A 17,038-nucleotide genomic window follows, 5' to 3' on the forward strand; every position below is an offset into this window, starting at 1 on the left:
GTAATTATTATTATTATTATTATTATTATTATTATTATTATTATTATTATTATTATTATTATTATTATTATTATTATTGAAAAGTACAAAATAGAAGTAATTGGGCTAAATTACAGTTAACTGAGAAATATTTTACTCAGTTTCAGTTGCAAATTGTACTTACTTCAGAGAACACCAGTCTTGAGGAAATAACTGATGTATTCTTCACATTGGGCTGAAATTTGCAAGGAAAAGATATTGCCTCATTTAAAAAAAATGTTTTTTTAGATTAGAGGCATAAAGTGGCTATCATCACTAAGTGTGACTAAACATGATAGTTTGGAACATTAAAAATGATTGCTCCCAAGCAATGTTTGCATTTCACTCTCATGTTCCCATTATTTTGGAGGGCCAAGTAATTAAATATACTTATTCAAGTAAAGGAATGGAAATCTCTTAATGCCTTCATCATGCCATTTCAGTTCCATTATCAACCACATTCAAACTGAAAAAGTCATGGTACTTAAAATAAATTGGAAAAGATTTCTACCTATCAGCACCTATATTTATACTGCATAAATATATATAAAAGTTTTATTTAAGACTAGTTTCAGTATGTATCATTCCATGGTACACAATTACCTAAACCTCAACCAGTAGCCACAAGTACTTTTGGGTAAATGAACAAGTGTGCATCATATCTTTGGCATTATGCCCTTGGTGTTGACCTCTTGCATGTGCTGGGGCTTTAGATTTTCCAAACTCTCGATGCGTTGTATCTAGGTTACTAGAATGTAATGATTACAATTTAATTTCAAAAAGTATATTATGAGTAAAAATAATATGTAAAAAGTAATTATTGCAAGTAAAAATGTTCCTAAAAAAGTATTTGTTAAAAGCGATTCAATATTTCTTTTACTCAGTTACTTCCCAACTCTACTATTATTATTATTATTATTATTATTATTATTATTATTATTATTATTATTTAAATATCTTGGAGAAATCATCACACATGACTTAAATGCAAAAGAAACATGGATAAATAGAACTAATAAAATAAAAATGTCCAGTTTCTATCCTGGTCAATGTAGAATAAGAAATGCTTGTCAGTAGACACCAAGATCCAATACTATAAAACCGTAACTCTCCTCGAAGCCACTTACGCTTGTGAAACCCTGTTCCAATTTTAAAATGAAAGAACTGGTCATATTCTCAAAACTGAAAGAAGAATCATCAGAACTTCCATAAATAAAAAATACCTGGTCAAAAGAGTGAATTTTTTTGTAATGAAATTATCATATCGAGAGACTGACCCAATCACCAGCACTATGAAGAAGAAAAGAATCTCGTATTTCTTTCACATCTTGCCAGAAAACTGGATTTTACAACAACTAGTGATAAGAAATCTTGGAAAGAAGATATAATGATAATGGATTTGCAAAATTTGGCAAGATCTAAAAGCAGTTGTACTCAAGAAAGCAGATGCAAAGAACAAAAATAAAATTATCACCCTTCGTTGACTTGCAAATTTTTAGCAGAAATGGTACATTGCAGGGCTATAGTGATTTCAGATGAATTGACAAAATTATGATCAGAACAAATGAAAAAGTACTGGACAGATTACAAGAACCAAAGAGTACAACCTTCAAGGAAAAAGTAAACATAGAATCATTCAAGTGGTCCAATGTAGCCAATAAAGTTGTTTTTATTATTATTATTATTATTATTATTATTATTATTATTATTATTATTATTATTATTATTATTCAAATAACCCTTTTTAGGGTACGATCAATCACCTTTGGTTACTTTTCTTTGCATTTAACTTTCTTCGTTTCCAAACTTCCTTCATTTTCTGAGAATGCTGTCCCTTTTCCTCTTGAGTCCATTTTCTTCCAGTTGTTTATTTCTTTCTCTCCTTAAATCGTCCCTTTTGTGTTACTTCTCAGAAACGCGTTCTGTTTTCTATTGTATCTATTTTAATTCCAGCAGTTTTCATATCCTTTTCAATTTCAGTGAACCACGTTGGATTTGTAACTGTTCAGTAAGTTGAAAATGTGTTTAGTCAGTCTTTTTATTCATTCTATAAATATGTCCAAAAAAAAGGAATCTTCTTTTCCTCATGAAAGTTATCAGTTTTTCAACTTTTAAATACAGCTCTCTGTTCGTACGTATGTTGGGTATTTAGCCCGAAGGCTGGTTTGATGCAATATAATTCCGCCAACAGCTGCCATAGATAGCCTAGGCGTCACTGAAGAGCCATACTAGGGAAATGAGGAGTGAGGTGATTTCTCGTTGCTTTCCTCATCCCGCCAGAAGTTGCTATTACCTATCAGTCTGCCAAGCCCACTGAAATGCATGCACCAACCGACCCTATGAGTGACATTTTCATACCATTCATAACAGAGACTGGCTGCATAAGGAATGGTATTACTAGCATCACATGTACCTCCGTCACTTTCATATTTTCAAAGCCAAGGATGAGACTGAGACAGGTCAATGAGATCATAGTCTAAATTCAGCATTGTTTCTTATAGGACCCAGTATTTTTCTCAAAATTCTTCTTTCAACTTTTTTCTAATATTTCAAGGTCCCCAGTCCTTGTAAGTTTTTTTTTTTTTTTTTTTGCTAGGGGCTTTACGTCGCACCGACACAGATAGGTCTTATGGCGACGATGGGAGAGGAAAGGCCTAGGAGTTGGAAGGAAACGGCCGTGGCCTTAATTAAGGTACAGCCCCAGCATTTGCCTGGTGTGAAAATGGGAAACCACGGAAAACCATTTTCAGGGCTGCCGATAGTGGGATTCGAACCTACTATCTCCCGGATGCAAGCTCACAGCCGCGCGCCTCTACACGCACGGCCAACTCGCCCGGTCCTTGTAAGTTTAAGAGTTTCTGCTGCATATAAAATTTGTGGTTGGCCCACTGTTTGATAATGTCTTAATTTCAAGATCCAGGATAGAGATTTCTTATAGTATATATTTTTTGTCATGTGAAACATTCTTTCCATTTTGTTTACTCTTATATCAGTAGCTACTTTTTCTTTTGTATTGTTTGTTATCCATTCTCCCAGATATTTAAAGCAATCTGTCCAAGATATGTTATTGTTAATCATGATATTTTGAGGGGCATTAATTATGTTCGTCATGAACTTTGTTTTTTCAAATTATATTTGCAATCCTAGTTTGGCCGCTTGTTTCTGTAATTCTCGTGTTTATTCTTGAGCATTATCTAATGTGTCTGTAATTAGGGCCATGTCATCTGCGAAAGCTGAACAATCTATAATAATTTTATTTGGATTTCTTCCTAGTTGAACACCTTTAGTACTGATGATTTTCCTCCATTCTCAAACTACCTTCTCTAATACACAGTTGAAGAGTAGAGGTAACCTGATCTTATTTCAAATGGTTTTGAGAGTTCTCCCAAAAAATTTACTTTGGATGTTGTGTTTGTTAATATTGCTTTAATTATTTTAATTGTGTTAATATCAAGTCCAAATTCCTTTAAAATATCAAATATAGTATGTTACCTAGCTATCATCGTATGTATAATTATTATTATTATCGTATGTATGAACGGTGCTGAGATAATATAGTTATTGTAATAGTTAATAGATAGATTAGATTAAGCATACAAGTGGTAGAAGAAGCAGCACAATAAATAATAATAATAATAATAATAATAATAATAATAATAATAATAATAATAATAATAATAACTGAATGATAATGACAGAAACGTGCAGTGAGAAGGAACTAGGCCAAGAGAAAATAACAGACAAAAGAGAAAACCAAAGGTTAACAACGTAAATAAGATATATATTTAACGAAAAATAAATTAGTAATTAAACATTTCTCAACAAAATAGTAAATGCCAGACAAGAGTTTTGCTAGACAAGAAAACATATAGAGGAAACCTCAGAAGACAAGGAAAATGTGCCACATTTACAATAAAGAATATCAGAAATACATAAAAAACCTTATGAATAAGTATTAAGCATACAGTAAAAAGTGATAAAACTCCAATAAGAGAAAAAAACAACCTAAAAATGAGAAGAAAAGAAGATGCAATAGGAAGGGAAAAATGGGAATGGAAGTAGGGATCGAACTGGGGAAGGATTCTCTTTGCCGGGTGTAGTTACGCTTCAGGATGTTTTATTATTATAACAGAAAGTAGCATTGGTCCTAGGAAGCAGATAATGTGAAATCAAAGTTCCATTGTCCGTAATACAGTTCGTGTTTGAAAATTTAAAGTAGAAATAATGTCTTGCATATTTAATTTTGATGCCGTAATAAGCTAGCAAAAGCAAAGTTCAACTGGGGGCAGATGGCCCAAAGAAGAATCTAATGTCAAAATAACATCATGATAGGTCTTGCTCACCAAACAATCTGAAGTATTATTGTCCAGATGGTAATGACTATATAAATGTAGCACAGTGTTCGGTGCTCCACCACTCCGAGACGAAGGCAGACTCAATTTTAGAGCGGTATAGAAATGTTGAGAAGAATAGAGAAGCTGAAAGCCAGCATGTTCCAGAAATAAGAACGTCATAATCACGTGTCCAATAGAGGTTAGCACAAGCACACACAGCAAGCGTAGAAGGCGATGCGTTGAGAAGAAGATGACGTCAGAGTCACGTGATGAGCGGAGTAGGCAGGCAGCAGGTGAGCATAGCAGTAGAGTGTGTGAAGCAGCAGTGGCGTGATCGGAGAAATGGCAGCATGCGAAGGTAGGAAATATACGTAGCATTTAGCGGAGATCGTAACAAGTATTTCTATCAATTGAATCATAGGCCTTTTTAAAGTCTACAAAAGACCTTCCCTTTATAAATCCTGCTTGATACTCTCCTAGTTGTGGGTCTAGTATTTCTTCAGCTCTTCTTAAGAGTGCCTTGGAGATAAAATCTTATATGTAAGTAATAAAAGGTAAATTCCCCTATAGTTGTTATCGTCTGATTTAATCCTACACTTCTCCAACATTCATATGTAAAAGAATGCTTATCTGATGTTAACATTTGAATACACTAGACACTAAAATTGTTACTTTTTTTTTTTACAATTTGCTTTATGTCGTATCGACACAGGTAGGTCTTGTGACAATGGAATAGGAAAGGGCTAGGAGTGCGAAGGAAGTGCCTATGGCTTTAATTAAGGTACAGCCTAAGCATTTGCCTGGTGTGAAAGTTGGAAACCACAGAAAATCATCTTCAGGGCTACCGACAGTGGAGTTCGAACCCACTATCACCGAAATGTAAGCTCACAGCTGCACGACCCTAACCATATGGCCAACTTGCTCGGTCGTGTTATATATAAATCATATTCCATTCAACAGGGCTTATTTTAATGCAGTAAATTATTTTGTATCAGCAGCTTTAATATGGCAGATTCACAGTCAGTTTCAAGAAAATGTTGTGCTATCTAGCTCTGCACATTTTAATGATATCGCAATATATATCGTCCAGCTATCATTATGTTATACCCAGTGTCTTTTCCTAGACAGAATTCCTCATAGTCAGCTGTTTCAGACATAGGGTAAGACCAGAGAAAATTATTTTTGTCTGTCTTTGTCTTGTTCCTATGATGCACATTTAGTGTTATTACAGTATTGATGTTGATGTTAAAATGTTATCACATTTTGCAGATCCTCACTATACATCCTGTTCTGAATCAACTGGTGATTACAGTTCTGCAGTGGATGCACTCCCAAGAACTTGCTCTGTAGATACTACGACAACTGATGTAAGATATCTGTTACTGGTTTCATTGCTTTTTATTAACTGTTTGGTTGACTCTTCTGGTTTTGAATGTTCATTTTAGGGAAATGTACTAAAATAAAAGAAATATGCTAGAAACTTAAACTACATTCACTCACTCACTCACTCACTCACTCACTCACTCACTCACTCACTCACTCACTCTTCTTTATAGATTGTTATGACTCATATTTCAGTGAGCAAGTCTCGATGAATTAACTAAGAGCTTCCACAATCCTCTGTTTGCAACTAGCTCTGTGAACCTGTGTATTTCCTCACCTCTTACCTTTAAATCATAAAAAACCGAGTCTAACTGTTATTACTTTGGTCTTCCTCGGCATTTTTTATCTTCCATGATGGAGCCCATTAGTCTTCTAGGTGACTTACCTCTCCCATTTGCCTTTCTTGACCACGCAACCAAATCTGGTTTTGCACAGCTTCCCCTTTGAGTTCTTTCATAACTTTCATTTTCTCATTGAGAGCACCCTCCTTGTGTTGTTTTCAACTGTTTACACCAGCAAACATTCCCGCTACTTATATGTCTGTTAGTCTCAACTTCTGAATAAGGTAACCTGTGTCAATCCAACTTTCTCTTCGTTAAGGCATCAAGTCTTTATGGTCAGCAGTGGTGTTAGCTGTTTTGGGTCATGTTAGTGGAAAATATTTTTACCATCAGAATGCTGGCAGGCATGGAGTACAATTTCTAATCACTAGATTGCTTGCCAATTGCCTGGGTTCAATTCCAGACCTCTGCTGTGTTTATATGGATTGAGGGAATATGCTGCTGTTGATGGTGGATTGTCCATGGGATGGGTAATTCAAGGTTTGAACTATCCCCTTGGTGTTATTTGATAGGAGTAGGCTATGTGCCAACTCTTACTTTCACCTCTCCCTACCTCATCACCATCATCATCTAATGTGACCAAGGCCGTACCTGGGAGTTAGGAGTTACAGGGTTCAACCCTTTTTGCCCTCACCATCACCCCTAACACATACCCACCCCCGAAATGGAAAGTTACTTGACAAATTTGAAATGCACATTCAGGTTCTCTAAAATTCAAGCCAAAAACTCAATATTAAAGTATTAGGAAATGAAGCATTTGCAGAATAAAACAATTCAATTCATCCTTTAAAAACTGTGATCATCATCATCATCATCATCAAACTGTGCTATCGTAAAATATTTCTGCATGAATATAGTTAACGTACTTAGTGAAAACATTTTTTGCTGAGAATATCAATAAATGTTTTTAATAAATTTTGCATCATCATTCAATTATATACACTCCAGACAAAGTTATTCATAGACATGATATAGACTTTTTGGGCTTATGCCGAGTCAAGAAAATAAGGTGAAATTTTTTACATTTCGCAGAGAACTTTGCTCTCCGTCTTCGGAGCATCAAAGTTATTAATGTCTAAATTTTTTTTCTTGGGCCTTTTATTAGTGTCGCATAAATATGGGAAACAAAAAACATGAAAACTCATGTATTAATATTGATTCCTGTTGAAATACATAGGCTATATACAGGGTGCAACAAAATTGTATGGCATGAATTGCAGGACACATCCCTTTCACATAGGTGAAGACATTATGTTATATGAACATGGGTCCGGAAACGCTTCCATGTTACACCACATTGTCTCCAACTCATTAATCACGGGAAACACACAAGAACAGAACGTACCAACATACCATATGCAACTCCTTTCTCACAGGAGATGTTCAATACGCCCTCCGTGAGCTTTGATACATGCTTGCCAAGTTCGTACTGATCACAGGAACAGTTGATGTTACCTGTAAACAAGCAATGAGGTAAGTCACATGGCAACAGGGACATGTAAAACAAAACAAAACACTGGCAGTACACCTGCGATAATGATACTGTAACCAGACGTAACCAAGAGTGCAGGTTCCCCATAATTGTAGCGTTCTGTTCTTGTGTGTTTCCCGTGATTAATGAGTTGGAGACAATGAGGTGTAACATGGAAACAAAACGTTTCTGGACCCATGTTCGTATAATATCTTAGTCTATGTGTGAGGGATCTGTCCTGCAATTTATGCCATAAATTTTTGTTACAGCCTGTATACAACCCAAATATTTGTAACAATTTTTTGTTTTCATCTTTTGGTACATTTGTTATCAGTTCATGTGGATCATTTTTCAGATATGCTTAAGAGTCTGAAGAAAATATATTGGAGGCATTTTCCATAATCAATAATGAATTCAAACAACCAGTTCTCCTTTTAGATCTTCAGTTACCACTGATCTGCATTTTGGGCAGTTGCCCAGGTATTCTCTATCTGTTGTTTACCTAGTCTTTTCGTAAATAATTACAAAACATTTGGGAATTTATTAAACGTCTCCCTAACTGCTCTTTGCCCCATTAAATCAGCTTGAACTTCCCCATGGAGCGAGAGCTCGGAACAATAGATGGCCGCTCTGACAGAGAACCAAGATGTGAATGCAAGGCGCTAACTCGCATCTTAAGATATTAACTCCCCCGAGTTTGAACTCGTCACCCTTCCAGAACAAGGGACCCAAACGACCAATCCTGTGCAGAATTTTGACAGAGCAGCATTCACGTCTTCTTAGATGAAGGTGGAATACCAGCAACAAGGGTTTCTTCTGGCATCAATTCCAGCCTCTCTGATACTGACCAGAACACTCTAAGCAAATGTCCTTTCTGGCATCATTGACTCATGAGAATGAACAGCCAGGCCTGCCATAGGGTGTGCAAACAGTTCCCTCCTTCATTTTATTGCATACTAACTACGAAAACCCGCACATGCCTATCCAAATGTTTCTTGTCATAATAACCCAGTATTCATTATAAATTGGCACATAACGCTGTATACATTATAAAGAGGCACATTTTCCTATTTAAAAAGTATATATTAGTGAATATATTTATACAAAAATTTCAGTAAAGGTATGAATAAATTATCCGTTACAAAATTATGTCAAAAGAGAACATTAGGCTTGTACTTATGGCCAAACTTAAAATAAGAGAATTCCTTGTCTAATGGATTTTTTTGCCTGCTTTGTTGTCCGTATTTTCCTCAGGCATTTCAAAAAGTACTGGAGTCTTCTCAGCATTTCCTATTGCTCCCATGCTGTTAATCATGCATCTTCCTTATATTCAAGATATGTCGGTGAGATGTTAGCAATTCTCCTGGTACGTTTCGGGTAGCTGCTGAACCAATGATGTTCTTCTGAGAATCACCAACTCGTGTCGTGTCATAAAATGTATCGCCCAGCTGTAACTTGCTTTAAATTGACTTTCAGGACTTTCCATTCTTTCAGCAATTTTTCATCCTTCAAACTGTAGCATTTCAAGTGAAATAGAAAATTTTTCTGCTCGTGTTTTACGTATACACTCTTAAGATAATTTTCCAGTTCTGGGTATTGTGCTTTTACTGCACAAAATGCCTTCCGATTCTGTGTCTTTTTTAAATGCATCTTTAATATCCAATACCACATGTTCTTTTCATCAATATCAAACTTTCTTCTCGCTTCTCTGATCATAATAATAATTATAAAATTAATGCCGTAGTGGTCCACCTTTTCAGTACTATAATATGCAATATTTTTTAATTACATTACTAAACTAGGGACTAGTTTCAGCCTTGGCTGGCCATCATCAGCCTTAATGTAATACATCTAATAAGTAAACAAATGTACAAACACACAATTGACATGAAAACAAATGTACAAGTACACAATTGACATTAAAATTCTGGGATGAACTATGTGTAAAATTTGAAAAATAAATTAGGCCTAAATTCTTAGCATCTGGAGTATGCTCATCATCTAAACTCTTTCTTGCATTAATATTCATAGAATTGTTATTTCTATCACTGCTAATCATTACAATTTCAAATGCAAAATGAGAACTGGTAAATGTTGATTCTGTAGTCAGGTAGTCAATCACCAAATCTACTTGAGTGGTATTAGCAGTAAGCAAGCCACTAGAAGCCACTGTAAATAACCACCAGCTGACACAGAACTACTAGATGGTGTTTTCACATCAACCAACGTAAATAAAATGAAATGTTCCCGTAGTGCTTGTTAAAATCATGCTGAAATACTATTGGACATTGTCAGGGCGGTACATGAAGATATGGTTAAAACAGACACATTCTTAATTTGTGGCTGGTATAAATTTGCAATTCATTGCGGTGTCCATGAAGTTAACCTGAATAAATGATAGATAAAATTAAGGAACTGAAGGAGAGAGCGTGTTTGTCAAATGGCAAAGTTCTCGTTGCGGCATGTGGTGCGTGGCCTATTGTTGTGTGCCACATACTAACGGTTGTGAGACTCGACGGTAAAGGAAGGGGTGGGGCAAGGTGAGACAGAGCGAGAGGCGTGGCAAAGGGAAAGGGGTGAGGCAAGGGAAGAGGTCAGGTAGAGGAGGGGGGAGGGGGGAATTAAGGCGGGGCCGAAGGATGTGGCAAAACAGATGGCTGTTGAGGAAAGGTGCTGTGAATTGTATGAAAAACTTGTTGGTTTATTGTTTCTCAAAATGGGAATTAGAAGGTCAAATGGGATATTTGGCTTTTCTGAAATGTCATTAAAATAAAACATTTATTGCAGCAAAATAGCCATACATTAGTGAAAGGTATTATAACAATTTAACACTTGCACCATTGCTGCATAGTCTCTGATTGATCTAGTCCTCTTGTTGCAGAATTCTAAGTGATATCGGTCACATAACTGTCCACATAATGTACACTTGCATGAGTTTGACAGTTCGTGGTATGTTGGGTTTTCGCAAATGACATGGTGGAATCCATGTACTGCAAGACTTGTAAACACGTGCCTTGTCTCAAAATTTGCTGCTGTCCATGTACGATCAATCGTGGCTCCAGTTCCATAGAATTCCATGAGTACTTCTTCTCTTTTCCTTATCAATGTTCTTAGTAGGTTCTCCGATGCCATTGTGTTAGGTAGGGGGTACATTGTCCTTAAATCCTCTATGAGGAAAGTTTCCCATGTGAGAAGGTAGACTAATCTGGATCTTGTTATTTTTGCTACTCCGATTGCTCTTTTGATGTATGTTGCTTTAACTCTTTCCAGTGTTGCTAAGTTCTTTTCATTCAGATGTGTCCATATAATTTCAGTCCCATATGTAAGTATTGGAACGGTTTTAGATTTGAAGAGCGCCATTGCTGTGTCAAGATTTAGTTTTCTGATGAAGCTTATTTCGTTTATCGCTCTAATTGCTTGTGTCGCTTTCTCTATTGTGTGCTTAGTGAAGCATTTTGCAGACGGCTGGAATGTTATCCCCTCTACCACTTTGAAAAAAGATAAACAAAACAACTCCTCCCTTTCCATATTTACGTTCAATGAACAAATTTACAAAGTCACAAACATCTTTAAAAATCATGATGTAAAAGTAGTTTTAAAAACCTACAATAGGAACACACAAGTCTTACATAATGCCACATCCATAAACAAGTTCAATAGTTTTTCAAAATGAGGAGTATACAGGATTATTTACAACAGTTGTGATTCTTCTTACATCAGACAGACTCGGAGGAACTTTAATATAAGGTACTTGGAACACGTCAATGCCCTAAAGTACAATAAATTTTCAGCTGTAGGACAGCACATGCGTGACTGTAATCACAAATTCACAGACATAAAACAAGATATGGGAATTCTCAAAATCATCAATAAAGGACCCCTCCTTAACATTACTGAAAGCTGTTTCATACATATAGATCAATACTTTGATCCGAATCATAATCTTAATGACATTTCAGAAAAGCCAAATATCCTATTTGTCCTTCTGATTCCCATTTTGAGAAACGTCAAACCAACAAGTCATAATTCAGTTTTTCATACAATTCACAGCACCTTTCCTCAACAGCCATCTGTTTTCTCACATCCTTCGTCCCCGCTTTAATTCCCCCCTCCGCTCTCCTTTCTCCGACCTTTCCTTTCCCCAACCTCTCCCCTTGCCTCACCCCCTCTTCCATGGCTGCGCCCCACCCCCCCTCTCACTCTCTCTCCCCCCCCCCTCCCCCACCCCTTCCTTTTCCTTTGAGTCTCACAACCGTTAGTATGTGGCATACAACAATAGCCCATGCACCACATGCCGCAACAAGAGTTAAGTCTCATATAACCTATGCCATTTGACTAACACGCTCTCTCCTTCAGTTAACTTCATGGACACAGCAATGAATTGCAAATTTATACCAGCCACAAATTTAGAATGTGTCAGTTTTAACCATATCTTCATGTGCTGTCCTGACAATGCATTGTCCAACAGCATTGCAGCATGATTTTAACAAGCACTATGGGAACCTTTCATTTTATTTACGTTGGTTGATGTGGAAACACCATCTAGCAGTTCTGCGTCACCTGGTGGTTATTTACAGTGGCGTCCAGTGGCTTGCTTACTGCTAATACCACTCAAGTAGATTTGGTGATTGACGACCTGACTACAGAATCAACATTTACCAGTTCCCATTTTGCAATTGAAATTGTAATGATTAGCAGATAGAACTAACAGTTCTATAAATATTAACACAAGAAAGAGTTTGGATGATGAGCATACCCCAGATGCTAAGAATTTAGAGCCTAATTTATTTTTCAAATTTTACACATATTCATCCCAGATTTTTTATGTCAATTGTGTATTTGTACATTTGTTTATATGTCAACTGTGTGTTTATACATTTGTTCACTTATTATATGTATTACATTAAGGCTGATATGACCATCCAAGGCTGAAACTAGTCCCTAGTTTAGTAATGTAATTAACAAATATTGCATATTATAGTATTGAAAAGGTGGACCATTACAACATTAATTTTATAATTATTATTGTGATCACAATTCAATACAGATCAAAATCATGAAGTTTATATCCTATGATTACGCTTCTCTGTTACAATTTTTTTTTTTAAGGTAACACACCACTTGTAAGTTTAATTTTGAAGTGTAACATGCTCTGACATGACCCGTATTCCTCAATTTACAGCACTCAGCTGCCATGCAAACAATGAATGCTACTAGATACTTTCACCACCCCTCAGGTAAGGCTGTTCCTGATACCGTTAGGTGAGCATTAAACCTTAAGGAAAGTACAACATTGCCACATTTCACAGAACGAAGCTACATACTTTGAGTCTACAACGGAATTCGGAAAAAAAAAAATTCCCACAAATGTTGTCTCAAAATTCTGGTGCAGCTTATGCACGTAAGCGGCCTATTCACGTGTAAATATGGTATGAATCTCTTTCCTGTATTTAAGGAGATCATACAACATCATGTAACACTATAACTTTGCTTTGAAAAGAAAACACTGATAAACAGTGAATGAAATATTTTTCTTCTACAAAACAATCTTCAAATTTTATCACATCACTCTAAACTATGCATATGTACAATATTGTTTATGTTGTTTGAATTTATCTTGAGTGGCTCAGACGGTTAAGTGCTGGTTTTCTGAACCAAAGTTGATGGGTTTGACCCCAGCTCAGTCTGATGGTATTTGAAGAAGCTCAGTTATGCCAACCTTCTGTTGTCAGATTTACAGGCTGGTAAAAGAACTCCTGTGGGACAAAATTGTGACATTTCAGTATCTCCAAAAATCATAAGAGTAGTTAATGGAATGTAAGATCATTGTTGTTGTTTATACCGACTCGGTTGAGTTTCAGTCCATCCTATTTTAGGATACCAATGTCTGGCTACTACCTTGAAATCGAATGTACATCATTTATGACTTTCACTCCCCCATTGTAAAATGGGCTATGTCCAACTTTGTGTTCTCTCTCCTCTTTCTATCCATTTGTTCGTCTTTCTCTTTCACAAATTCAACTTATTTTGTGGTCGTTTTTGTCAATATTTATATCAGTATTAAGGTATTGTCTGTTCTCAATTTGATGGTGATCAATTGAGAGAAGTTTGATAATTAGTCACTCAGTTTTTGACACCTGTTGTGTGTAAAGAGCTGCATTTTTCTATTTGTAATATTTTAGTTATCCTGTTTTAGAGAAATTAACACTTTTCTAGTCAACCTTTTCCTAGAAAATAGATGCTGCATGATGGAATATCATTCACTAGTTTTTGAATATGGCCTAAAACTATAGGTACCACAAGGTTGTGTTATGTAGAACAGAAAATATGCTTTTGGTATATAATATTATATATATATATACTTTAAACACGTTTTGTTTGTAAGACTTCCTCCAAAATTTAGTACTGTTCATTAGTGTTAACAAAGAGGGAAGACAATTGTGTCTTAAAAACCTAGATGACAAAATGAAAATGATTTTGTTATATTTTTCTTTCTGATAAACTTTCCTTTTGGTGCCCTTTGAAGTCAGTCAACAGAACTGTTTAAAATCTTATATTTAGTGGACTTAAAAATTTTAATTTTACAAATATTACGGATGTTTAATATTGTATTTATTGAACTAGCAAAATTCAGGGCTATGAAAAATTTGAACTAACTGATTTATTTATTTTTATATATATTTCAGAACATAGAGAAGTCTTCCATAGAAGGCCAGCAATCATTAACTGAACAAGGTAAAGTAAAACAGCAAGTGAATTATTGTAAAAAAAGGATTGTTTATTGCCATATTTACTGGTTTATCCTGTATACAGCCCAATTTTTAGAGAAAAGAGATGTGTAGTAGAAGTCCGCTATAGCGAGTACAGCATATAATGAGAAGTAAAATTCTTTCAAGAATAAAATTACTGTGTATACCTATTCAGTACAATTTGTATCTTCAATACGAAACAAAATGAGATTAGTTACTTGTAATATAATGAGAACCCCGGTATAATGTCAATTCTTTGCTGTCCCTTCAAAATTCCTGTATTAAACCATGTATTATCCGTCGGTTACAGTGAGAGCCCTATCATTGACGCATCTGTTATTACGAGCGATTAAGCACGCGCAATTTTTCCCATGACCAATATTTATGCACCCCAGCGATTATGTTGCATGCGATCAATTGCTTTCAGTATTATTTCCTCGTTATTTCCACTAGCGAGTTCTCTCGTCGACATTCGAAGGCGATGTCGGGGTCGATTAGTAATACCTGTCGACTGCTGCTCCGTAAAGAAAATTTGAAATGAAAGAGGACATTCTCGTAATAAATGCGTAAATAACTTGTTCGATAACTGTTTTTAGCTCATTAAGAATAAAGGCTGACTAAACGATTGCTTAATTTTAATGCTAAATACTGCAATTAAATGTGCTAACCTTGAAATATGGCAGAGTGCATAATTGATTGCAGAGGTTAGTTTAAATTCTCGCATCTGGTTAAATTACGGAAATTCTATTATCATGTAAATTTATAGTGAGAATGTTATAATTTCTCTACTGGCACTTGAAGTGTGTTTTCATCATAGCTACGTATATACGATTAAAGTTGGGATAGGTGATGCTGTTTGAATAAGAAAACTGAAACGTTTGCCACAAAATGCGGTCAGTCTTCTTTGGTACGGTACCGGTATAGTTTTCTCACTATGTGCATTTCAAGCTATCTCGTCGCAATTTGAAGGCGATGTGTGAGTCGACTAGCGATACCCGTCGACTGCTGTAATCTAAAGAAAATTCAAAATGAAAGAGGATAACGCGTTTTCGTAATAAATGCGTAAATAACGTGACCGATAGCAGTTGTTAACTCGTCAAAACTAAAGGCTGAAGTTAAGTAAGAATGTGATACACCTCAAGATATGGCAGAGTACATCACTGATTTCAGAGGATAGTTCATATTTTCTTACATCTAGTTACATTTCGGAAAGGCTATTCACTTGTAAATTTTTAGCGAGGAAGTTATCATTTCTCTACATGCATTACAAATATGTTTTCATGATACATTATATGGTTAGGTTAGGCAACGCGGTTTGAAGAAGAAATCTTGAAATGTTTGCCACAGAAGCCTCTGAGTGATACTGTATTTCTCCAAATCCAAGACGACGTTTTTTCTCAGAATTTCATGCGAAAAAAATCAAGGCTTGTCTTGCATTCCCGGCCTAATAGTAACGAACAGTACTGGCAACTACTGCGGTAACCACGCTGCTTCTTTTCACTGCCGCACGCGGACGTATACACAAATCTCGTTGACAATAAACGACCAACTTTTTATTATACATCGCTAGCCGCGACAACTGGTTGTACAGGCCTGTATATAACGTCACTGGATCTTGGAAAATAGTGAAGAGAGAATGACGTTCTATTAGCCTCTACAGAAACGTTTCTCCAGTCTGCAGCATGGCATCAAAACATGCGAGCAAATACAGTAGTAGTCTCTACTGTATTTGATACGAGCCTTCAAGTTCTTAGAAAGGCCACGGCTACTCAGTGTCAGAGTTATAACGTGTCTATTGTACCTGATGCTTGGTAAAATTAAGTTTTATAAGACAACAGGAAGATTTTCGTGATGGATAGTCATTTTGTAAAGATGCGCGGAATAGGTATTGTCGGCAAATTAACAACTGGTTCTCGTCAATATTATGATGCTAATTTTAAGCTAATAGTGATTAAACATTCAAAAATGTAGAATACTTGTGCATAGGCCTAACCAAAGCCAATATCTGACGTTAGCGTGAAGACAAAGATAGCTATAAAAATGCGTACTGTACAAAAAATGCGACAGGGACGCTTTAATGAAGTCGAAGATGAAATTGTGAGGTATGTGCATGAAAAACTCAAGGGCAGAATGGCCATAACGTGGTGCAATAAACTCTTTCCTTGACCTTCAACGTCCACGATTAGGCCTATACATCGCTGGCCGCTGAAGTTGGCCAAACCCGGCAAGCGAGACGTGCGCATAGTGGTTGCCAGTTATATCTGACACTGAGTAAAAGTAACAGTTTTATAGGCAGCAAGAATATTTTCCTGATGGATCATCGTATTTTGGAGACTCGTGGAATATGTATTACTAGCAAATTTTCAACGGGTTCTCTTCGGTATTACGATGCCAATTTTAAGTTAATGGCCATTAAACCCACATAAATAAAGAATAATTGTGCAGCCACACAAAATAAGGGGGGGGGGGCATAATGAAAGCCAATGCTCGGCATCTAAAATGCGTACTGAACAACGAAGGCATTCAAATGATCTTACAAAGCACTTTTTGAGCCTGATTTACATTTTTGAAGGAAAAATGGGGTTCGTCTTGAATTAGGAGAAATACGGTATTATAATTTTTTCAGAATGAAATTAAACTTACACTTTTACGAAAAATAACAAACGAGTAAGCCGTAGTGTGGATATCATCCACGGAAACGCGAGTTTTGAACAAACTGATTGCCTTTTTATACCGATTTTA

The 17,038-nt window shown here is 36.0% G+C and overlaps 1 protein-coding gene across 3 annotated transcripts in view; it reads left to right on the plus strand.

Annotated features, from left to right (window-relative positions):
- Positions 1-17,038, plus strand: part of LOC136864143 (uncharacterized) — a 624,111-nt gene that overhangs the window by 458,220 nt on the left and 148,853 nt on the right. For all 3 annotated transcript variants that reach the window (XR_010859277.2, XM_067140781.2, XM_067140790.2), the window contains exons 19-20: positions 5,622-5,719; positions 14,234-14,282. Coding sequence is in view for 2 of the 3 variants with exons in the window: in XM_067140781.2 (XP_066996882.2) it covers positions 5,622-5,719; positions 14,234-14,282 (147 nt within the window). In the remaining variant the exon portion in view is untranslated. The remainder of the gene's footprint in view (positions 1-5,621; positions 5,720-14,233; positions 14,283-17,038) is intronic.

The sequence above is a fragment of the Anabrus simplex genome, chromosome 1 (genome assembly GCF_040414725.1).
Source record: "Anabrus simplex isolate iqAnaSimp1 chromosome 1, ASM4041472v1, whole genome shotgun sequence".
NCBI lineage: Eukaryota > Metazoa > Arthropoda > Insecta > Orthoptera > Tettigoniidae > Anabrus > Anabrus simplex.